We start from the raw sequence: 26,678 nt of genomic DNA, 5'->3' as shown, positions 1-26,678 counted from the left end.
TCTCAGGTTATAATAATGAATTGCAATACGCAACAGAATCTATGGTGTTCGGGGTGAACGGTGATATAAACACGGAAGTTCGAGAAAGTGCTATACATGAGATGGAAGGAGGGGAGGAGGGGGGGGATCCCGTGAAGTGGCAGGACGAGCCCGGAGGGCCACCACCTCACAATGACACGACTCGGTCCCCGAAGGCGCCTTCGGAACGGGCAGCAGCAGTGACCAGCGCAGACCCTATTCATGAATATGGTAAAATTGGTTTGTTATCTTTAGCAATATTCATTACATTAATGTACAGTATATAGATCCGATGTATGCAACTGTACCATTCAACATGATTGTAACTGGACCGACAAATTCTGGCAAAACGGAATATGTAATGGATCTCCTCACCGGTCCGTACCTAGGAAAATTCGAATATATAGTTTTCATTTGTCCGACATTCATGAACAATAAAACGTATAATAAAAGATTCATTTTCACCGATGACAATGTGTTTGTGTTTCCAGTCGGACTCGATGCTGTGGATGATACACTAGCCTTCGTACGGAACGAATGGGTCGGTACAAACACTTTAATAGTACTCGACGACTGCGCCGCGTCCAAAGATATGAAGAAGCGCAGTGACGTTTTAGTCAAACTTGGTTTCAGCGCAAGACACGACGGACTATCTGTCTGGGTTCTGACTCAACAATATACTAGTATTAGTAAACCATTTAGGGAAAACATACAGATGTTAGTACTATTTTACACACCGAGCAAGACAGACAACAAAACTATTATTAAAGAATATGGAATGGAGGTGTCAGAACGGGAGGCCACGGACCTGGTCAGACAATTGAAAAGTAGGCCATTCAGTAAACTAGTATTTCATTTACGGCATCCGTACGACATAAAATTTTTCGTATAATATAGCAATTATGGAAGCTGAAGCCGAAGGTTCTACCGAAGGTACTCTTAGAGAATTATATTACAACCCGAAAACTGGTTTTGGAGGTGTACAAAAATTGTATGACGCAGCGCGCTCCAGCGGACTCCACGTTACTAAGAAAGAGGTACAGGACTGGTTAAAAACTCAGCTAACTTATAATCTTCATAAACCGGTCCCTCGTACTCGTGGCGCGTTCCGAAGGGGCCGGCGCGTTTTCGTAACATCGATAGACGCTCAGTGGGAAGCGGATCTCGTGGAATTCCCTCCCCCGTTCGCAAAAGAGAATCGTAACATTCGATACATGCTAACAGTAATAGATGTGCTCAGTAAATATGCATGGGCCAGGCCGATACAGTCAAAAACGGCTGATGATACGTTACAGGCGCTACAAGACGTGATTAAGAAATCCGGGAGAAGGCCCGACAAACTTCAGACAGATGAGGGGCGGGAATTTACAAACCGAAAAATGCAGAAATGGTTGGAGGAGGCGGGAATTCACTGGTTTCACACCTACAGTGACAAAAAAGCTAGCGTCGTTGAACGTTTTAATCGGACCCTTAAGACAATGATGTGGAAATACTTTACATATAAACAGACACGTTCCTGGCTCCCCATTCTACCACAACTTCTCGAGAATTACAACAACACCGTTCATGGAAGTATCAAAATGAAACCCAGGGACGTAACAGAGGAGAACGATTGGCAGGCATTTTATACACTATTCGGTCCTGAGTTGGCAGCCGGGGGAGCCAACCCTGAATTCAAGCCGGGAGAACGTGTCCGAATTACAAAATACAAGACCACTTTTAAGAAAGGATATTTACCAAATTGGACAGAGGAGATTTTCGTAGTTTCAAAAGTTGTGTACGCAGCTGGCTTGGGAACACCACCAGTTTACAAAATAAAAGATCTGAATGGAGAGGAAATACTCGGCACTTTCTATTCTGATGAACTTCAGAGCGCACCTTCAGAAGCGACGAGCTGTACAGAGTAGAACGAATTTTGAAGACGAAAAAAATTAGAGGAAAGAAATATTATCTGATAAAATGGAAAGGTTATCCAGAAAGTTTCAATAGTTGGGAGCCAGAGGAAAATGTTATTAGAACTTCGTAAGTTCCTGTGCTGGTACTACGTAAGTACTTCGTAAGTTCCTGTCCATGGTACTTGTCAAGTACTACGTAAGTACTAACGTAAGTATTTACGAAAGTTATTCAATAAGTACCATGGAAAAAGTCTTAATTTCTTGAAAGCCGAAAGTGTCAGTTTACCACCCCACTTCCACCCCCCACCTGGCCAAGTATTTATCATGTACTGTCGTAAGTAATGTTCACTTACTGCATCTTTTTCGGCAGTATGTGGATGAGGTGGTACCCCCTCAGTTCCTGAACATATTAAGTTTGCAAGATCTTCAAAACGACTTCTCATGTTACCACAGTCCGTTCTTTCGAGTCCCCCTTTTTCAGCTTTATCTATAAGTTCTGGTTGAAGTATAATGTACACAACTGACATAAGCCATAGACAAGTAACTTCAAAGTCCCCACTTTTCATAATGTCAAGTGCTCGTAGGTCAAACGAAGCATTATAAGCACACACAGATTCACAAGCGTTAAGAAGTTTGTGTAGGTTCTTTAGTGAGACTCGAGGTTGTTCTAGTTGTTCTTGACCAGGTGGGAAGTACGCTTTTTCAAGTTCACCTTCGGAAAAACCGTCTATTAAAAATCCCTGGCTGCCGCTATCGCGTGCCGAAGGGCTGCCCCATGCAATTCCAAAGTCAAAAGCTCGTGGATATTCTACTGGTCCGACTGTCTCGGTATCAATTGTTGGATTAAGTATATTCTTGAGAACGAGGGGGGTAAGAGCGTTCCGAATTACCAAACATGGAAGTCTGTAGTCGTGGCAAATTTCTAAGAAAGTCTGTTTGAACTTATTGTGAATCTCTTCTAGTTCTTCTAAGGCGGCTATTTCGTACGACCTGGCTCGAGTCAACACATTCCGCCTGCAATAATCCCAAGGCATATCTTTGAATATGATAATGAAACTGGGTAAATGGTCAAATGCTCTAGAAACAATCTTTTTTTCTTCCCACTCCGTGGAAACGCCCCGGATTCGAGAAAAAGTCAGATGTTGAATTATGGAAGAGTCACAAATAATGTATCGTTCTGAGGAGGGGAGAGGTCCTCCCTCCTCCTCCCAGCCTGACATTGTAAACTAAGAGTATGTTCTATAAACTGATTCTGAAAATCGGCAATCGAAACGGGGGGCGCCCATTATAAAAGTCGGCAATGTTGCTGGAAAAACTAGTGTCAAATTCTGGTACGTGATACGGATCCAAATTTACTGCATCGTAACTCTTACCACTTCCAGTTGGTCCATTTATGAATATGTATGACATTTTGGGATACTATATCATAGAAATTTTTTAAAAATTTTTTTTTTATTAAGATATATACGATAAGACAATGACAATCCTTTCTATTTCAGATGCAATAAAAATACTTGAAACCGGAGAAAACATCAAAATTGATGATGGAGGCAAATTAGTATTTGGTGAATATGTAGATCCTTTCATATACGTAGACAGTGAGCTAGAAGTGGTTTTCCCCATCGGACTTAAATTTGGATCGGGAGGTGATCCAGTTACATGTGATGGGGTGTGTGTCCGTTGGCAACCGAGTCTTCAAAAGTTTACTGATTTAATAATATTCCGTACCCTAGGTGAAAGTTTCGATGCATCTACTGCTAAAAGTTATGCTCTAAGCCTGGCCGCTCACTCCAAGAATACTACTGGATTTTACAATCCATCTAAAGTGTATCAGAAGCGAGGGAGCGAGGCACAGCCGGGCATGAGGTATTTAAATTTCAGTTTAAAAGAGGGAGAGGAGAGGGGCTCACGATTTCGCTACATGTATTGATATGGTTCAAGAAATTGACTGCGGTTTTAAAACAGTGAGTCCGTTACTACCAGTCCGAGAAAATCCTGCTATTGTACCTCGTAATATCCGAAAAGGTAGTAAGATAGAATTCTTAGCATTTAAACCGCGCTTAAGTAAGCGTGCTCTTTCTTTCACTGTTGAGAGATTAATATTTTGTGCTGCGCCTAATAAACCAGAAATTCAAGATGCGGAAGAACTAGTCGACTTAGAAAGATTAGGTGAGATATATAAACAAATAAATGCTGACAAAAATATTATAGTGGATTTTGATGACCTATCATAGAATAATTATTTTTTCATTTTAAAAATTTTTAGGATAGTATATATCATAAAGATTATTATGGCCCGTCGATTACATACAGCATTCAAGGGAGCAGTTTTACAAAAAAATTTCCTGAAGTCAAGCGAGTCAAGGATATCGGGGAGCTGGTGGATATTGAAGGTATGGTCAAAGAAACGGAACGAAAGATGTACTCTGTTTATACTGAAATGGAAGTCAAATTATCGGATCCGAAAACTGGTAATACACAAAATCGTACATTGCCTGTTAAATTAAAAGATACATACACAAAAGATGTAAGAGGATCAGGATCGGATGTGGGGCAACAATTAATAGATCGCTACGATCGTATGCTTGATACAATTGAAAATGTTGAGGGTTCTGGTCTCGTTCTCGAGGAGATACTTAATTTTGAAGTAATTCTAGTAGAAGTTTTACTCGGGCTGGCGCAGTCCAACTTCCCAGATGGTTAAAAAATAAGCATTGTGTTAGCGATCTGGTGCTACCTTCGGGCAGCGAGAACTGTTTTCAATACGCCATCGTAGCAAGTTTAAAGTTGGCCGACCCCGAGTTTCGTGAAAAGAAATGTGGTCAGGTAAGGAGAAAATGGAATACGTACGCCCCATTTATGGCTGACTACTGTTGGGAAGGTATTCCCTTTCCTACGCCCGCCGATCTGACTGTATTCAGGCGCTTCGAGCAGCAAAATCCGGGAGTCCAACTTCAAGTGTTTCAGATCTACGAGAATGATCCCGATCCGTCCGGCATAAATGTGTTATATAGTAGCTGTAGCGGAGCCCCTGACGGAACCGTTCCGATAGGGGAAGGCGGAGCCCATTCCGAAGGTGAAGCCGATAGGAATCAAATAGCAAATATCTTACTGATAGTTGGTGAAGACGGCGGCCGTTCTCACTTCGTACCAATTACTGCGGAAAATCGCCTTCGTAATTCTCGTACTAATCGAAAGAATGAGCGCAGACGGAAGTGTATTTGTATGGTTTGTAAAAGAGGTTTTAAGTCAACAGAAGAATTAGAAAAACATCAGGTATACTGTGGAACAGACACTGCCCAGCCAGATTTTCCTAAGGAAGTGTGTCAATTTGAAGGACATCGGAAGAAGGTTCCTTCTCCCTACGTCGTCTATGCAGATACTGAGGCAATTATTGAGAAGGGGACCGGCCGGCACATTCCAATTTGTCTTTCGTATGTTATGGTGGAACGGGGGTGGGGAGGATCGCGGACCCCTTCGGAACGAGGCCCGGGCCGACCCACTGTTTATGGTAAAAGAACATTCACAGGTCTCTCCTGTGTTACAGACTTTCTAAAGGATATGAAAGAACGGGCCGAGTATTATTCTAAATCGTATTATTGGAAAATAATACCGATGAGGGATCCTTCTAATTACCGGCGCGACGGATGTGATCCAGTCTGTATTGCATGTGGAGAGCCGGCAGGATACCGAGTAGTGAAGGAGGAGGCGACCTTCTATTGCGAAGGATGCCGGCCGTCGAGAACCATTCCTATCTACTTTCACAACCTCAAGGGATACGATGGTTCTTTTATTTTGAAAGAATTACATGAAATCGACGCCGGAGGGGGACCAGAGCCTAAAATCATAGCTAAGACGAGCAATGGAGGAATTATGGGTCTCTCGAAAACATTTATTTTTCACGCCTCAATTGTTGTTGCCGGAGGGAAGAGGGAGATAAAGAGACGTTTCTTTTCTATAAAGTTTATGGACAGTGCTCAGTTGATGATGGGGTCATTGGCGAAGTTGGCAACGACTGTGCCGGACCACGGATGGACGGCGGCGCCACTTTCGTACCCGGACATTCAAAGGGCGAAAGGTTTCTTCCCCTACGAATATTTAGACTCGGTTGACAGATTAGAAGAGGAGGAGCTCCCGGAGAGGGGGGAATTTTATAGCGAATTGACGGAAGAGGGGATTTCAGAGTCCGATTACGAACATGCATTAAGAGTATGGGACGAAGTTGGATGTAAAACGATTCGTGATTATATGGAATTCTATTGTGAGACTGACGTTCTACTTCTTGCAAATATATTTGAAAATTTTCGTGACACATGTTTAGAAGCATATAAGTTAGATCCAGCCCACTATATGTCAGCGCCTGGCTTGACATGGGATGCTATGTTACTTTACACGGGTAATAAGTTTAAACTCATTCAAGATGCTGAGCAGATGACTTTCGTACAACGGGGAATACGAGGAGGTATCAGCCAGTGTAATATTCATTATTTACAGACAAATCATCCGGCTTACGCTGGCCCCGCCGGCGGGAATTACGATCCAGAGAAGCCGATGACCGAAATAAAATATCTCGATGCAAACAATCTCTACGGCTGGGCAATGAGTCAGGCAATGCCTACGGGCGGACTTCATTGGATGACGATGGAAGAGTGGGACGAATGGGCCTCCGGCGGGGCCCGAGCCGGCGGAGCGGGGGGCGGAGCCGGAGGGTGGGGACCTGGCGCCACCTTTCCACCAAGTTTTCTAGAAGTAGACTTAGAATATCCGGTCGAATTACATGAAGAACACAGCGATTTGCCATTAGCACCGCATCACTATGAATTTCCGAGGCAGGGCGGTCGACTGATTACAAGTGTGATGGATAGAGAGTCCTATGTCTTACACTACAAGTTGCTGGAATTCTATCTTCGGATGGGAATGAGATTGAAAAAGATTTATCGGGTGCTTGCTTTCGATGAAGCTCCATGTCTCGCGAAATATATTGACTTTAACACTAAAATGAGGGCAAAGGGGGGACAGATTTCGAAAAGAATTTCTATAAGCTGATGAATAATGCAATGTTCGGTAAGACAATAGAAGATGTTCGAAAGTACAGAGACTTTAAATTTGTTTCGGACTGGAACGGTACGGATAGTGGTCGTAAAAAGATTCAGAAGTATAATCCAAAGATGAAACATATAACTTTCATAACTTCCGAAGAGGATGGTGATTCCTGCGACAGTGCCCTACTGGAACTGAAAACGGATGAGCATAGATATGTAAAACCAGTTTTCATCGGCGCCGCAGTACTGGAACTTTCTAAGCTGCTTATGTATGAGACGCATTACAATTACTTTCGAAAACAGTTCCCTGGAATACGATTAGCCTACATGGATACTGACAGTTTTGTTTACAGTGTGCCGATCCCGAACGCCTCCCCGGACGTAACTTTCAATGATATAGTCCGAGAAGATGTTGAAAAGAATGGTGAGAAGTCTATATATGATACTAGTGGGATGAGCTCCGCAATAGCCCCCAACTTTCCGAAGATTAATAAAAAAGTGATAGGTAAATTTAAAGATGAGTTGAATGGTGAACCTATTCTTGATTTTGTCGGCATACGCTCGAAAGTGTATGCTTTTCGAACTCCACTTCGGAGACGAAAAAAATAAAGGGGTGAAAGATGTTTGTGTTAGAAAACATTTGAACTTTGAAGATTATAAAGATCTGTTTGAAACTGGGAAGAAGCCGGAGCCGGCACAGTTTGTACAGTTTGTACGGAAAAAGGCTGGAGAAATCCGTAGTGAAAAGCGTAGTAAAATCATGATGGCACCAAATGATATCAAACGTGTGCAGTTATATAATCCAGACACAGGCGAATGGCTGGCAGAAACATGGCCGATAGGACGGACGACGGGTCATGGTTACGGTTTAAAATTGTAAAGACTTTAATCTACTATTTTCAATAGAGACCAGGGCATCACTGATAACATAAATGTGGGCAAATATATTATCATTGTGAGCATCATCGCCACCCCACGCGGTATCTTTCTTCAGGATCTCAAGTTGAATTCCGTCCTTTGTGTTCATTACTTTTAAACCATTTCCATGAAACTCAATATCTTTAAAGCTACGCAGATCGATAAACAGACAGAATTTATTCTTCAAATAATCGGCCTCATCTATATCAATTTCACACCAATCTTTATCTTCAGCAAAATACCGTCGCACCTCTCGCCAAAATTGTCTTGGTATCATCTTCTGAGCGTACACTTTATTTGCAATGCCTTCAATCATACAGACACAGATTCAATGGATGGGTTAAAGAAAAGTTCACTGTTCAGTTCTGACTGATTCTGATTTTTAGTGAAGAGTATAGCGATACCTCTAATGCTACGTCGTGGTACATTTATATTTTCATTGATAACCGTGTCCGATTCTTTGAATGGGATTTTTCTAAAATAATGTATATGCTCGTAAAGTAACTTTTTCCACCGTTGTAATAACCAGCAGTTGACCTCGCGAGATCTAGGTCAGAAATTGTTTCGTATTCCATTTGAATGTTTTTTAATTTATAATTGGTTGTAATCAGTTTATTACTGACAAGTAATTGGGGGGCGGGTGCCAACGTAATTTCCCATTCAATATGACTCCCTAACGCTTTTGGATATGCAACTCCATGGCCTGTTATGAGGGGATGAGTGAGACGAATAGCATATTTTGTTTTATATGTGTCGAAAAGTAAATTATCGCCCACGACGGCGGCATCTGCATCGGCCGCGCCACTTCTCAATTTTCTTAGATTTTCGTTCTGAATTCCGTACAGTGTCATGTTCGATCTCTCCTTTTTATGTTTGAAGAGATCACGATAGCATTCAATGAGGTTATATTTACTCAAATCGGAAAGTGCCTGGCCCTCAAATGTGAGTTTCATACTCTCCACCAAATTTTTTGCAACATTTTGTACTACTCGGGTAGTTCCACCTCCCATTACTTCGAGATCAAAAACCAGGTCGAAAGTATCTGGAACTAAGAGTACTCCGCTTTCTAACTTCGGACATCGTATTATAAGTGTCTGGCCTGGATCTGCCTCACTTGGATTATGAGCAATCACGTGATGAGTTCTTTCTGACTTTGTTCCATTCGGTATTCGGTTGGTGAAAGTCGGTGATAATGTTCTATCGTACCCCATTTTTCGTGTAATGTATATAGTAGAAGAAAAAAAGAAAATAAATCACATCTTACATTTCACTTCGTGTATATAATAACTTAGAAGAAAAAATTCAAATCACATCTTTACATAAATATTTCCGTCTGCCTGAAAGATAAATCGATTGCCTGTGTCGTGAATCAATCGAAGAACCCAATATTCTTGGAGATGATGAGCCTCCTGGTCATCCTCAGTATCCTGGAATACAGCTATGAATTCTAGTCGCTTAAAGAAGTTAGTCTTTTGACATTCCTTCACGAAAGCTAATATGTTATGATATAGATTATCATCTTTGAGTCGGACACCTGGATTTGCTCGAAGGATATGTCGATTTACTCGTCGGAGTTTACACCATTCCAATTCGACGGAGAAACCAAACAGGTCTTTATTTTTAGAAAGAAACTTTGCAATATTCTTTTCACCAAACATGTTGATGCCATATTAATACATAATTTTATTTATAATTACTAATGTTAATCCAGTTAAAAATATCCATAGCTGTTCTCCAACAAATCCAACCACCGATCCTGCTGTTTTTAATAGAAAACTGACGAGGGAACCGATTAGACCGGGTATTGCAGCAGCACTTTTTGCAGCCAAGGTTTTTAACCATTCGCCAAATTGCTTTACAATTTCTTTCGCTTTTGTATATACTTTGGGCGGACCTGAACCAGACCCGCCAGTTCCTGCTCCCGCTCCTCCTCCTCTAGTCACAGCCAGGGCAATTGTTGATATTGTCATTCCAAGGGCAGTCAGTATTGCAGCGATTGTTATACCATTTCGTTTAAATAACTCTGTCAGCTTCAGTCTCAGTGATAATTCTGGATCAGAAATTACATCACGAAGAGACCTAGTCGACGCCAGTCTTTCACGTGCCCCACTGATCATATCAAGTTGTACTTCAATTCGATCATCAATTTTAGCTAGTCTTGTTCTGAGTTCGGGTGTAAGTTCTGTCTGCTCTAACAGATTTTCTCTTTCACTGTAAAGCTCATCAAGACGCATATTTGCCATCTTTAATTCATCAACAAAAGCTCTATATTCGGGTTTAGATTGTTCCATTGGTCGATTTTATTTTCAAAGCTCGTATTTTGTGTGCATTACCAGAAGCATCTTTCCGTAACTCTGTCAGTTCATCTCTGTATATACCCATGTCTTTTGGCGTCATCTTCTCAGCCGGTATTTTATCCTTTTTTACATCTTCAGAATGCAATTCACGACTCACATTTTCGGGCTCTGCGCTGCTCCCCCTCAAACTGTATACTTTACTTACAAATTCATATCCTCCCGCTTCTCTTTTTACTGTCTCGAGTGATCTAAATCCACGTCCTGTAGTTTTTGATAGCTTGAGGTTTTTATAATACAGCTTTCCATCCCTAATATTTACATTCAAAATTAATTCGTTTCGTGCTGCTTCATCAGTAATATTATTCTCATCTAAGAATTCTTCAGCCAATGATTTTGTAATTCTTAATCTCTGGTTAATTAACGAATCACCTGGGGGTCTATCCCGGAAAGGATCGACTTCTGCAAGGGCATTATCATCGTCTATGAAGTATGTTTCAGCAGTAGCGTCATCATCATCATTTACATTTGCATCAACTAAATCCTGGAGTGGTATATCTTCTCCTCCTTCTGCCATATTGTATTTCTATATTACTACAATTATTTTTTATCCCCCCTTACATATACAGTAAAAAAAAATGCACATCTCAGTTGTTGAAAGCGTTGAACAATTGGCTGATTACATAGAAAGAACAAGCGCCGCATATCGACGAAGTTATAAATTAATGGGTCGAATTGATATGGCTCTCAATATTACTAAGGGAATTCTTGTAAGTTCTGCTGTAATAGCAGCAATTCCGACAGTTCCGGTACTGTTAGCCTTAACTCCTATACCTGGTGTCGTTATTGATGTAATACAAGGAAAAACTGGAGTATCAAAAAGAAGAGAGAAGTATAAACATTATTATGTTCAATATAAACAGCTGCTTACACAAATACAAGAAAAAGGTGCAACCCTTCGGAACGAGGAGGCTCCGGAGTCAGAACTTATTCAGAACATATTTCATCAGGCGCTAGAAATTCAAAAACAAGAAGGATTTAGTCCGCCGCTGGAGCGATATCTACGATATTATGGATTGAATGGATATGAAAGTTAGTTAACATCAGCTAGACTCCGCGACCGGCCGGCCGGACTGACAACGGGGCTCCTTTATATAGGCTAGTTTGATGGTGATGACTCACACGGAATTTCCCGTACACCTTCGGAACGTGTATAAACATGCTCAGCAGGGAATTTCCCTGCTTAGTTCAGGACAATGCACTGCTGCGCAAGCTGTTGCGCATGCGTGAGTTCGTATATAGGTCAGGGTCATACTTTAATTACATGGATGGTTAATTTTTCCTTCGCTTCATGTAGATAAATGAATAAAATGGGGTGTAAAATTCTTACTTCATCCCAGTTGTCCACCCTTTCTTTACTACTTCTGTATGTGTCACCATTGAAACTGATAGCTGCTGTAAAGATATAAACATACTACATAGTAAATTAGCTTACAGACATCTTGCTGCATCACCTGCTGTTTTAGTCTGTCTGATGTTGGCGCAAAGTTGTAAAAGTTGACCACTAAAAGGGTAAATTCGAGAGCAAACTGACAAACGTAATTAGGTAGTGTATCAATATCCAGCTGTATCTCATCGTCAAAATCATTGGTAAATGTACTGTAACACATTTACTTCAGCCTTATTTGCATCTTTAATGAGGACATTTCAGTCAATTCCCAATTTGCATATTTTAATGAACTGGCCTGTTGCAAACATGTAGCAAAGGTTCAAATTTACACATAACTGCAATATACATGTATAATGAAACATGTGAGCATTTTCAGTTCATATCTGGTTTTATTGCTGGCGCAAATAAACTTGGAACACCGAAGTCCCTATATACATTGGAAAACCGCTGGCGATATCCCTATATCGCCAAGTGATTAGCCAAAGCGGTATCGCTAGTGAGTTAGATCATCTTACAGATTGTTTATCGAAAACACTGCGGGGTGCCCATACTGCATGTGTTTCATAGACAAAAAGCCATAGCAGAGGCCGTTCATTTTGCGTGAACGATGGTACAAGAAAGGATTGACGTTTTGAGTAAAGTTACTTGGGTAAATTTCGATGAGCAGGGAACCTGTTGAAGCAACCGTTTTGACAGACTTTCCCTCAAAATGAAGAAAGAGTGTAGGTGAGAAAACGGTAGGTGTTGTCATTGAGCTCGCTATCGTTTGGCTTCGTTTCGTTGTGCAGGCGTGTCATCATAAATGCCGTCATTTCCACTATCTCACAAAAATTGTAAATTACGCCCGGTATTGTGGTTAAATCTGTATTTTTAACTTTCATTTTTATAAAGTGATCAGCTTACGTTGAGGTTTACAATGTGCGTCTCTTTCTTATATGTTGTACATGGACCTTTATTCACGTTTTTAATACGCCCATCGAGCGATGTAATATCTCGAGCATGTATTTCGACAATATCCATTCAAAGCGACAGTGTTTCCTTGAGTGAAATTCAAAGTCGCTAAATTTCTAATTTCGTTTCGAAGAAACCGGTTTGTCCATAGACCCTCGTTTCTCGAGGATCTATGGTTTGTCGACCGGTGCGGTGTAAAGTAGATGCGTATTCTAAGTGAGGAATAGACAGTTGTGAACATAACCAATGGTACCGGTACGTTACCGGTACGTTATCGGCCGTGCGAGTTGCTGGGTAAAACTTCCTGGCTTTGACGTTTTTATATCCGACATGTCGTAGCGAAATTCTGTGAGAACTAATACTGGCAAGGTTTCGGTTTTCGGAGAATTTCAGTGTATCAGCTGATTATCAAGTTGAAATAAAGCGCGAGCGTGGATGGTCCGACTTGTTGCTGCTGGCGCACGGCGTGGTGTGGCGGGGAATCTCTGTTACAAGCATCCAACTGTCGGCCATAACCTCTACGGTCGCCATCGACGGCTTTCGTGATTTTGAAGAATAAACTAAACCGTAGATAAAGCTAGACTTTTCTCGGCTTTGTTTCTGAAAACCTCTCCTCAGAGGCAAAGGCGACGTAAACCGTGTCCGAGTCTCGGCCTTGACATGACACAAGAAAGTCATAGTTCAATCACATTTATTGCGTGCGTCATACAGATGATATCATTATTCATAGGGGTATCCGATTGAAGTGGGTACATACTATTCTCAAGAAACGTACGATGAAAAAGGACAGGCTAAATAAAAATGTTTCAATCATATCATCAATTGCAAAGAACGCTGAAATGCTGCAGATTTTAATCGCTATGGCAAAGTTTGTTTTTTGACCTCAACGTTATCCGATCGAGAACGTAAACTTAGTTTGACCATGGAGGTAGCTACCTCCATGGTTTGACCCAAAGTTTGAAAATGTATTTTCTGATCTCCCGCGGCATGGCCCGCAGCCCAGCCAGTGACGTCGACGTTTCGTACTTCGAATTCTGAGAGCTACATCAAATCGCCACGGTCAGCGGACAAGAAATTACTATATTCAAATCGCTATCACCAAAAAATTACAGAGAAATGAGACAACACGGTGAGAAAAAAGGCATATCATCATGATGTTGATAACCGCAGGCTACATTTTGCTTCAAAACGGGTACCTTTTCAAACCACCCAGATTCCCGATACCAACTCGCCCGAATTCATTGACAATTTGTTGGGCGAGCCAACGATATATTTTTCCTGCAAACGTAAACAGACTTGCACTGAGCACTGAAAGGAATAGTTGGCGATATCTTTACCGAAACTGAAAAAAATAGCTGAAGAAGTAGCCACCTCTCAGGCAGTACACGGCCAAGGTAAACCTGAGCGTTCATATTCGACTAATGCCAAATGGAGCATTTTCAACGAAAACGGCGATGTCTAGGCGATGACTTATTTTTAAAGTTGAAGAAAAATGCTTAAAATTTTGGTTGTGTTAGTCAATCTATCGAAATATTTTTGTTCCAACTGATAAATCATAGACAGTCTCGATTATACCATCCATAATTAATATTTACAGACTATATCGGCAGGGGGGATGTGAATTTTAACACAAGGAACGCGGTACGAACGAACGTGTAATCTCAAACAACGGGCGAGTTGGTTTCGGGCAAATATGACTAAAATCAGATGTAGGTTCCCTGGTCATTGAAATTTACCAACGTAACTTTACTCAAAACATCAATTCTTTATTGTACCATCGTTCACGCAAAATGAACGGCCTCTGCTGAGGCGTTTTGTCTATGAGACACAGCATGGGCACCCCGCTGTGTTTTCGATAAACAAAGTGTAAGATGACCCAATGCACTAGCGATACCGCTGTTGGCTGATTACTTGGCGATATAGGGATATTCCCAACGGTTTTCCTATGTATATAGGGACTTCGGTGTTCCAAGTTTATTTGCGCCAGCAATAAATACGTTACGATATTCAGTTACCATATTGTCGTTTTCTGAAACCGTACGATTACGAGAGCCGTACTTCCAAGCACGGGACTGTGTTCCAAGCGAGCGATCACTCGTACTCGCGCGAGGCATGCTGCAAGGCGTATATATCTGGGGCATGACTTGCGTGAAAGGTCACACGAGGTCAATCAATATTCATCGCGACACGTCACGTGACCAAGTCTGCACAACAAGATTGGATATCGACAACATAGTACGTCACGTCATACTGATCCGCCATACTTGCAAAGTGCTTCTGAACTTCCAAGTGTCGAAGTCGGCAAATTCGAGGCCAAATTCCGCATACAGCACAGCTGCACAGGTAAGTATCGATCAGTAATTTTCCCCTGAAAATCGACTGAACTTTTTTGCTCGATGTGAATTCAACGAGAGAGTCTTTTTGTCTCAATAGTGCACGAACAACAAATTGTATAATTGTACTGTCTGCTCCTTTTTTCACCTCCATGATTCATTGTATACCTTCATGTCACGACCATTCCTTTTCTAACGAAGGTTTCTACGTGGTTCTGTGCCGCCCGACAGTCACTTTGTAACAATTTGTTGAAAGAGCTTGATTTAGGAAAGGTTGTACTGACTGTAGGAGCCAAGAAGGTACATGATGTAGAACAACAAACTGCCTCGAAAACACGCTACGAATATGCATGCTCTTCTTCCTCGTTTAGTTTTTGTTTTCATTTTCTTCAAATTTAAATTTTCGTTATAGTCCACATAGGTAATGAAATAGTACAGAGAACCGTCTCGGAGAAATTCAACACATTTAGGGCAAATTGAAAGGTGTGTTTCTATTTAAAAGTGGCATGCGCAAGGAAGGCGGAGACGAAGTTAGCAGTATCTTTATTATTAATCGCCAGGCGGATGTCCATCGTTCGTCATTAGTTTTAGTAGCATTGGATTATGGGTAGAAGATAGGGGAAGTCCCTTGGCAATCCCCACCCAGAGGAATTTTAATCGTTTTGCGTGCAGGTATTTTGCTGACGAATGATTCTGCATAGCGAAAAAAGAAAGGCAAACATTGCTCTGAAAATTGGAATAAAATCCATGAGTTATTGTTGGTGAATTCTTGTTCTACACCTTCTGTGTTCGATTGAACTTGTTCTACTACTCCACCTTGCTGTTTTAGTCCACATTCACTCACTGGATCATGGAGTGGCCTAGCTGCAGTACAGTAGCTCGAGGTTTTGCCTGGGTATTTGGGTCGGACGGCAAAACCAGCCCAAATACCCAGGCAAAACCTCGAGCTACTGTACTGCAGCTAGGAGTGGCCATGTTTAGGTTATTGAAATCACTTCGATTGTTTGTAAGAGCAGAGAAATTTCCAAATTTTCCTCTTCATTTCAGTGTGCAAGCAATCCATGAAATTAAGTGATTTTGAAGAAATGGCCAAGTCATCAATACAGTGGCCTCAAGAACAACAGATTATGAAAGTTTTTTTTGAATATGTGATCAGCAAAAATGTTTTCACCAATTTTTCGTGACAGCAATTTGAACGAAGTTGCCACTTTCTCTCTTCAGCTCATACATACTGTACAAACATACTTTGTGTAAAAATGTGCCCTCATATAGAATAATAGCTATACACATACTGTTCATGCATGCAGGAAGTTTTGTTCAAACCGTGATCCATTTGAATTCGACATTTCACCATTTTTCCTGGCAATTTTAGAGTTTTATTACAATCTTGTCATAGACAAATCAACAAATGCAAAATCTGCATGAAACACTTTAATTGCCTTTCAGGTTGTTTCTGATTTTCTCATTTTAATGAAAGTGGAGACAAGATTTGTGATAACCCTTAAATATCATCTCCCAAGAAATTTGTACAGAGAACTTTGAAGATTCTTTTGATAAAGAAGTCTATTCATAGCAAAAGCTTGTAATAAAAATGTCAAGAGTGTTGTTTGTGGCATGATTTCTGACTCTCACCCTTGTTATTTCACAAAAATGAGCCAGCTCAGTATTTTTATATAAGTGTAGTTGTTTTAGCTCACAAGACAAAACATTAACATGAAAGCAACAAAACAGAAATTAGTACATGCAGGGTAATTCTGATATGGCAAGATGACAACACCAAAACCAATGTCCAGATCGGCGTGTTTACAGCTCATACATGTATGTAATCCTGTAGACATTTTCTGTTGTGCACATAACACTTGTTTTGTTCAAGCAAAGAAAAGGCGGACACTGGTAGTCCAGACGGACGTGTGTGAGGATGTGAAACAAATCTTTTTTCTTTTCTGACCTTATGTATGTTATCTTTATTTTCAGAAGTGAAAATCAAGGGTCAAAAAATAAATATGGAAAATCAAATTGGCATAAAAGTAAGGGAGATTTAACTTTGTACATGTAACTAGGTGAAGTGTCTATGTTGTTTTGTATGCCCATCTCAAACTAATTGCTGTTGAATATAACATACCGCAATTTAATTTAACTGTCAACAGGGTGTATGGTGATGCAACCACATTAAAAAAAATGATGAAAGTGAAAGTAGGGATATATTTTCCAGAAGTTCTTAAAATTTATTGTACATGCTGATGCACCCAGTATTTTGTCTGTACATGTATGTGTATGGATTGTCTGTTTTCAAAAGAAACAACATATGGAAGGTTGAATCGCTTACCAGTATTCAGTGTTTGAGATTTTGGAAGTGAATCTTCCAGAACTGAGAAGTGTATAAAATTGTATAAAATTTGTTGCCATTTTGTGTCTTGCTGTTGACTCGTAAATGGCAAATATTGTGACATTCATAACCTGAAAGAAAATTTCTGAAGGATATACTTACCACAGGATAGGACATTGGCACGGCCACCTAAAAAGCATGATTTACTTAGTATTTCCTCAACGTTGTGCAAATTAAAATACAATTTCAAATAAAATGCAGAACTGCTGTTTAAAATTACTTTACAGAAAAAACATTATTTATTTGTGACCTTTGAACTCTGTGGTACTTGAACAGCCAGATTGATCCGGTCCAAAGTAGTACATGGTACTGAGTGTTATTGATGTGTCGTGCTACAAAGTACGTCCTTTGAACTGTTTGTTCCCTGACGTTCTACAGAGCAACAAATAATGCCTACACTCTATTTACATCGTAGACAGACATGCCCCTTTGTTTCTCAGTGTTCATAATGAGAACATTGAGAAGTTGAAAGTTGATCATTGAATAAATCAAATTGAAGTTATTGAATAAATTATTTTAGAATTCAAAACAGCACGTTTATATGTCTTTTTTGTTGAACCAATCTTTACAGACTATATTGTAGGATTTGACAATGATATGATTGCATTTGTGTAATTGTAATGACAACTAATGAATAATTCCAAAGGTTGTTACATAATTTGTAATCGTATTTGTGGAAAACAATTTACCAAAGAGATTGTCAGCCATTTTGTTAGAGAGTGTACAGGTTTCTCTCGAATTGGTTGATGTTTTTGGTAAAAATAAATTATTAACAAGATCTGTTACATTTGCAAACAACCTTTTGCAACCTTTTGGTGATGCAGAACAGAAGGTTGTTTGTAAATGTAACAGATCTTGTTAATAATTTATTTTTACCAAATTGAATTGGAAAGTCTCATTGAAGTCGGTGGCATGTCTAAAAATACAAGAAAATCAGGTTCAAAGCAGCCGCCAGTAGTACTCATAAGTTAAGTTATTTCAAAACAAATATCCACATAAATTAAGGTTGTCAAAGGCATTGAACAGATGCTTTATCAGATCAAATGCAACATAGAAATATTGTTCAGCGTGCATGTTTTTCAAGAATTTTTCAAGTAGATTCAGTCTCATAGTTGTGAGGTATAGCTCCTCAGGAGTACAAGAACTAAATGATGGAAAATTATGTAGATGTTTATTTTTTAGTGTATCATGACGCTAATACCCTAAACCAAATACAGAAGAATTTATTTTTTTAAATGTCTTAATTTTTTTTCACAGGGGAAAAAGCCGAAAGAAAAGGGAAAGAAGACAATAACACCCATACGGGTAAGTCCAGTGTTTAATACTGAAATCATGATGGATAAGAGAATACTTCCATTTCTGGTGAAAACATATTCAATATATTTAGTTTAAATATGTAGGTCTCATGAAATAATTTTCATGTCACATTGAATTTTCTGTACAGCCATTTGAGATGTGAGAGAATAGCTCCTGATCAACATTGATCACATTCTGTTCAAGGAACTTTTGACCCATCTGATTCCTATCAGACACATTGCTTCATGGTGTACAACATACTGGCTACGGTAATATTTTTTAATCAAAAAGCCATTTGCTGCCAGCAGACACTGAAGCTGGAAATAATGACCGGTACCTTCTAACATTGTTTTCCAGTTGTTGGTTTGTAACGTAAAGTAAAGTGAAACTTTCTGAAACAGACCTGAATCAATGTCGTCAAGGACTATTATTATGACTCAGAAAAAAAGGGTGTAATACAACTTTATTTAAATTCTTATAGCATATCTCACATGTGAAAAAAGTTGAGGATCTGTTCGACGAGTTGCCAAAGGAGGACAAGAAATATCGCTGTCCCTTGTGTCGTCTTGACAAGTACAAACCAACATGGCCAAGCAAAGTAAAGAAACATCTCCAGTCACATGACCATCGTATTCAGATTAAAGGTAAGAATTTAAAATATCATTGATGACAGAAGTACACATATACAACATGATAATAGCATAAGTCAGTAAGTAGTAAAAATGAAATTATTTAAAGTTGTAAGTCATGTTAAGTTAAATGATTGTAGAAAGACTGATTGTTTTCCAACATGAGTGATTATGAAAACCTCCTTTTTTCGTTACATCTGTAGCATTGCAAGGTTTTCCATAAAATGGGCTCTGGGCTATTATTTGAAAAATAGCACAATTTACACATGCCCCAAAACGGAAAAAAACAGTTGTTTGAGATATAAATTTAGCAGTTGATACATTTGTCAGATTGGTCATGAGATAATGCAAGTGTCAGTTGTTTAATTCAGTTGAGAACTGGAAATAGAAACTGGAGAACTGGAAATAATTGAGAAACTTGTACATGATATCAAAGAGCTTATGTGATGTTGCATATTTCCATAGTATCATCTTATACAAATATGCTATCAGGTTTTCTGCTATCTGGTTGTAGAATCTGTATTGAATCAGAATAGAGTTACATATTATATTACTAAATCCATTGACCATATATGAATCGTGTCATACATAGAAATTTTACAAGTTTGTCACTGTACATTTTTAGAAAGGGATGATGCTACCTCTTTTTTCTGAATATCAACTTTAGGATACAATTTAAAAGTCCTTGCCTGCCACCTTGATTGTCGACAGAAGAAAAAGGATAAACATGCCCATTACCATTGTCTTTGTGGAAAGACACTTGCCAGAAAGGATGGGTTTGATGCGCATTGGGCTGAATGTTCAAAACAATTTTCATCTGGTAATGTTGGTAAGTGTTCCATCATTATGGAGGACCAGTTAAAACAGACATTTTTCAGAAGAATGGATGATTTGTAATTGTTAGAAATTACACAGACTTGTAATTTTATATGCAGAAGATGATGGTGTTTGTTATTTGATGTAGATATAGAATACAGATAGTCCAACATTGATTTAATAAAGCGTATGTATCAGTGGTCAGATGGTCAACACTTGTCTACTCACCGAGTAGTGTCTGTTATAATACACATTCTCATTGACCAATTACACATGATTGTTTTGTGGTATCTATCAATTCTGAAACGTCATTTTATTTTTCCTCAAATAGGATCCATTGCTGAAAGTGGGATATTCTCACTCGAAAGTTTGGACCTTGAAGATTGTGATATTCCTGACATTGACAGCCTTATGTTTGATGATTTTGAAATTGACGGTGTTCCTGTGATTGAATCAGATGGACTTCTTGAACTATGTATTTCTACACAAGAAACAGGTGAACCAGATAGTACGCATCTGCAAATGATGCCTCATCCAGTGGAGGAAAGTGAGCCTGACCACCACGTACCATACAGTGCATCAATGATAAAGGGAAAGGCTGTAAGTACATATACTTGCTATTTATTGTTCACATATATCTGAAAAATTATAGTGGACAAGAGCTGTCCTCCTTTTTTCTGAAATGTTTATACATGCTCACTAACAGTAGATGGAGAAACAATTGCTACAGCAAAATAGGGTGAAAAATATCCATAGTGTCAAGAAGAATAAAATATTAACCATTTTTTCTGTCTGTTCTTACTAGGTTATGAGATCAAAGTTTTTATGGATGTCACAATATCTCAATCTTTCAATATATCTCATCAGATAAGAATGGAATTTGTGTAAAGTTTCATATGGAAAACCCTGTTTATTTCCCCGTTTCTTAATTCTTTTTCACAGGAAAAAGTGGGATACAGTCACGAACAAGAACAGCCTCACCAAGTTACTCAAGCCCATCCCACTCACCATGAACAACCCGACCAGTTTGGCAAGGATACCTTTTACTCATCTTTCCTTTGCAAACCACATTTATCAAACCAGGTAAGCAAAATATTTGAGGATGTTTGCCAAGACTGATGTAAGTATACCTAAAATAAAACCTGCAAAACTTTTTTGTCTTCAGAACATTGGCATTGGCACCACCTAGAGTAATTTCAGATTTGGAATTTATTCAGTGACAGAGATGGTTGTTTCACGGATGCCTTTTCATATTTATGATTACCAAGCTCTGACCTGTCCTGTTGTGTCTATTTATTCATGCAAGCTCAATAACCATACTCCTAATCTTGTCATTTCTGTGGCCTTGTGTTTTTGAATTGCAGCACTTTTGGCATATTTGTTGTGTTTAAAGTGATCTCCTGACAAGAACAACATCAAAGTCTTCATGTGAGTTTAAATGGACATGTCTATTTTGTTTTCAGTTCAACTCTGAATGTGACTCCATGAATTCCGAGAAAGTAGAAGCAGGAATGGCAATAGAGATGATACCAGGCGATTTGATAAATGTTTTTCCTTTGCCAAAATGTGGTGATGACCTCTTTGAAAAAATGAACAGCCAAGGTAATACATAACCATTTCTTCTGTTGACTACATTATAATCGAGAGACTCCTTTTAACAGATTTTTATCGTAAATGAGTGGTTGTTTCAGATTTTGGTTCCTGTTGACATCAGGGGAATTACTCTCCAGATCTCGAGGATTGCTGATTTCTCATTAATAGTGATCAGAATACTATAACAGGATACAACCAATCACTGAAGACCTGTAACCCTTTTCCTGCCAGATAGTAATAACTATCACTTCCCCATCAGCCAAGTCAGTAAACTTCATCATAGAGGTGTTTTCTTGAACAGAGGATCTTTTAAGTACCATTGAATGGCAAATCTTTCTTTCTTCATCATAGCACCAGGGTTGTCCTATTTTGTGATTAAGAAAGGTGTTTCTTATTCCCATATTTGTTTCCAGTTACTTCAGAGTTGAAGTTTTTACATCTTGTTCAGCCTAGGCAAAGCAAGTCAGCAAAAGCAATTCAAAATTGCATAGTCAGAGTTCAGTTGAGTGAGTTTTTTGGTCAAGGATGGAATTCTAAGACCTTAATGTCATAACCTCAAAAATATGCAAATGAGCTGAATAAATGTAAAACTGATAAAAAAATTTTAAACAAAACTACCAATCCTAGACATTTGAAGTTTTGCAGAAATAGTCCGTCTGGGTTGCAGATCTGAGGTTGAGGTTGATATTTTGAAATTATCTTTTGTTTTATAGATGATTTCTTCGATAAAAGTACACCTGTTGGTAGCTGTGATGACCAGTATGAAGATCATGTCAAGACAAACCCCCCTGATAGTCCTACAAGTGATGTAAGTTATTATCATTGAAAATGGTACGACTGTTGCTGAAGCAGATTCCAAAGAATTTTATTTATTTCCATAAATGTTTTCTCATTTGACTTGATGTGGACGATTTTTACTATTTTAGTCATTGTCAGCTTGTGTTACAAAACCACATCCTATTATGCAGACAACGAAATTTCATCATCCAGAGGAAAGTCACTATTTTTTGGACTACTTATGAATCATAGTCTATAGCTAAATCAGTTAATGAATGTTAGCATTACTGCTACTGTGATTTCTTACAAGAAATAACAGACTGGCAAATTTTTTCTCTCTCAGTGAACAATAAGATAACTGTCAATCAGAGATTTTGTTGTAGATTAAAGGTAATTTGTTTGTTTCACATTTATACATCATTGATGTAAAACAAAATGCTTTGAAAACAATTTACATCTCAGACAAAGCAGCACATCACACCTCACTAGTAAAAAAGCATTTTATGGATATTTTTTATACTGCTTTTTTTCCAACATAAATCAATATTTCTTTGGTATAATTGTGAAAAACGTCACGTTCTAACTACTCGATGTTCAATGTTATCCTTATCAGAGTGACTTGGATTGCAAAGCTGTTCTTAACAGCTTCACGGATCTTACTCCGTTGTACAACTATCTACATGGCCTTGAAACATCCATGGAATCAGGTAAGTTTTCCTAGAGAAAGTCAAGACAACTTTCTTAAAGATACTGCATCGCACAACTTGTTACTGTACAGTCTTGGTTTACAAGCTGAGATTATTGAACCCTCATGTCAATTCTAATTCTAGCAAGCTTAGGTGAACACAGTGAGGTCCTCTATCGACCAACTGCCATTCAAAATTCTGTGCACAAATTGGTTGAGTCGAGTGCATTAAAGGGTTTTGGCAATTACTCTCAAATGTTGGGAAGGTTGTTTAATACTAATACCATATTGCCAAATATGTGGTACAGTGAAAATTGATTCTATGTAACATGCAGTGACTGTGCATACATCGCCAAAACAACAGTAGACAGTGTTTGTGCTATGAGTTTGGAATATATACAGGTTCTCTGGAGGATTTTTTCCAGCATATCTTTGCTTTTGCACTTGATTCATAGTAACTGTGAGTGGAAAGACCAGGGTGATTTCAAACTTCAAATGATTGTTTATTAAAAACAAGTCATTGCTGATGACACAGTCCCCACTGGATTATGGTGTTTGAATTATGGTGATTGAATACTTGGTAGCTTCATAACAGGGGAGAGGGGTGCAATATGTTTGTGTACTTGGGACAGTAAAGTTATGGCTGTTGGTGTTTTCCATGGCAAGATCAACTGTTCAGGGATAGTTGAGTTGTGGTGCAAAAACATGAAAAATTTGCAACAAAATGGCCGCCTGGCAGCCATATTGGATTGTATCAAGAAACAAATTACCATAGTACTTTATCTGTGTACCCTCACTGAATGAAATCAGTGCAAGGATAGTTGAGTTATGGTTCAAAAACATGAAAAATTCACAAATAAATGGCTGCCCGGCGGCCATATTGGATCGTATCGCGAAATAAATTGACATGCATATATATGCCACAGTACTTTATCCTTGCACAGAGTTTGAAAAATATTGACTGAGGGGTGACAGAAACAGCCGCTGACGGACGGACAGACGGGACCCAATCTATAAGTCCCCACCAGACTGCGTCCACAGGGCAAACTCACAATGAGTAACTAGCATTTTGTTTTTATTATTGAACAAAACTATTGAGCGCTGGTCACCCAGAAGCGGCCATAAAAATTTTTAGTGACAAAAATAAAGTGTCACTTTCCATGAAGCAAAAGCAAAAGTTTCTATCCGTTTTAAGTATTTCAAGACTTGCTGACACAAAAATTACCAAAATAAGGATACAGTAAGGAATATTAAAGGGGTATAGTCTTGCCAAACACTAAATTTTTTGCTGAGATACTAATCAAAAGCCCTTTCTTTTCATCAGATTTCTCCAAATTGAGTGAAATTGAGCCAATGGACTCGATGGACACTGACATTCCAGCATCAAAAGCAGGGAATGGTAAGTCTTCTGAAAGCCTTTCATCTCAGTTCTCAAATATCAGTGTAACCCTCCACTATTAAATAACTTCAATCTTATCGGCAATATCAACCTGCTTGGTTAGCTTTAGTTTAGTGTAGGGAAGGTAATGAATTTACCAGTGAGTGATGCATAAATGGTGTATGATGAAAAGTTTGAATCAAAAATGAGAGAAAAATTGTAATAAATCAAGTATGGAAATATTATTTCACCATATTTGAACATATCATTTTTAGCTCACATTTGGTATACCAATGTGAGGTTATCGTATAAGCTGAATCAGTTCATTTGCATCTGATTTGCATGTCTGTATGTCTGTATATTTGTGGGTATGTGCGGATGTATGTCCGTCACACACAAAGGCTCCCATACCGCCAAAGCTACCATCTCAGTATTTGATGTACAGGTAGATGCAGGGGTTGAGATGTGAATTTGTTCAAATGAACACACCAGTGTCAAAAATGTGCAAATGAGGTAAGAAAAAGTGAAATCCTGCAAATATGCAGGAGGCATGGCAGTGAGAAACAGGCCAACTCCACTGATCTTGACTCATTTCCTGTCATTGTTTATGAACTGTTACATATTAACAGACCAGCTGCAACCATAGAGAGTAGATGGGGGAAGACCGTTTATACTAAACTAAGAGGGGCTTGTTTCTGCTATGCATGTTGCTAAAGTTGACCTCCAGTACCTAAAGTTCGACCTTAATTACTTTTGTCATTCTTTTTTTTCTGGTGAAAATATTTCTTGTTATTTTTCTGGTTGTACTGTGCAGAAATCATTGTCATAACATCAACGTAGAATTTTCCTCAACTGAACAGATAGAAACAACATTTATTGTTGATCATTGGTAACCCATACTGGTATATACCAATTCTGATCAAATTTGAGCGACACCGTATAATTTTAAATGTTTATGTTTATTACTTTCTTGATGATTATTTCCACTACGTACGGCGCCATTTCCGTATAGAGATATGGCGGTCAGTAGCCAAATCATTCTCGAACGATGACATGACCCCGAAACTTAAGTAAATCAACTCAGCAAAAACTTCAGTAGATCAACTCAGGACGCTCCTTTTTTTTATGAAATTGATATTTTTTCCTTCTTTCTTTTTCTTTCGTGTATTGCGAAGGCTGTACCTAAGCTTATAGTCAGAGCGTGATTTTAGAGCAAACAGATTACGCAGATAATGCGAATGATAGCAACCATTACCAACAGACTCATTATGCAGAGCCATGCCCAAAACGCCCACCCAAACTTGGCATTAATCCGGATCCCCGTCCATTTCGCCCCGGGCTTTAAATAAAGACTACAAGATCAGCTATTATATGAACAGCAATGCAAAACTTTCAAAAATAAAAACATTGCTATTGAACATTTAGAATCCTCTTTCTAGCTACAGAAAGGAAAGTTAAAAGTAAGTTACAGAAATCAAACCAAACTGTCATAGTCAATGAATGACAATCACTTGCTGATTATTAACTCTCCAAGTTGATTAAGTTTATTCTTCATACACTAATATTCTTTTGATGTGATTGATGGTGAACTCTGAATTGACCAGAAATATTCTTCTTACAGGTTTCATGTATGGGACAACCCCATCAAAGCATGTTGGAGTCACCAACGATGTTCAAATGGAAATCTGTAAGTTACTTCAACGAACATCTGCTTTCTTCCTTTCAAAATCAGCTTTCCTCCTTCTAAATCTAGACAAAGGAAATGAAACAATGAAATTAAAAGTGAATCAACCAGCAAACATTTAATGTTTAATAGAGTATGTGTGTCTCATGACTTGCCCAGAGGTCCTATTCATGGGAATTTTGACACAAAAACATTTCGTTTGAAGAACATGTTCATGTGCCCAGTTTGTATGCTTGCTCAACACAATCACTGTAGCAAACAATACTGTAATACCATAACACCATACAAAAGCTGACTGTTCAAGATGACCAACCATATACTTTTTATTGTGTTTTTTTCCACCACAGAAACTAAAACAACAAGGACTTTCATCTTCAACATTTTGAAGTGGCACAACTTTATGTTGAATAGTCTAGAGATACTATCAGATACAACACAACAAGAAAGATGTACTTGATCTTGAAGTTCTATCCGATGTCAAATGAAAATTCAACTATAAAGTGCATTTTTACAACAAGATTAATTACAAGTTT

General features: G+C 38.8%; 1 protein-coding gene across 1 annotated transcript; it reads left to right on the top strand.

Annotated features, from left to right (window-relative positions):
* Positions 1-14,794: 14,794 nt before the first annotated feature.
* Positions 14,795-26,678, top strand: LOC139141160 (uncharacterized). The gene is made up of 13 exons (XM_070710769.1): positions 14,795-14,911; positions 16,876-16,928; positions 18,545-18,592; positions 19,065-19,227; positions 19,880-20,041; positions 20,360-20,628; positions 20,971-21,111; positions 21,492-21,630; positions 22,335-22,429; positions 23,012-23,105; positions 24,408-24,482; positions 26,083-26,148; positions 26,493-26,678. Coding segments are annotated over exons 2-13 (1,278 nt in total). The 5' UTR covers positions 14,795-14,911; positions 16,876-16,904; the 3' UTR covers positions 26,495-26,678.

This window comes from Ptychodera flava, chromosome 9, assembly GCF_041260155.1.
Source record: "Ptychodera flava strain L36383 chromosome 9, AS_Pfla_20210202, whole genome shotgun sequence".
Lineage (NCBI taxonomy): Eukaryota > Metazoa > Hemichordata > Enteropneusta > Ptychoderidae > Ptychodera > Ptychodera flava.
Note: the sequence above shows the minus strand (reverse complement) of the source record. Positions and strands in the feature narration are given on the sequence as shown.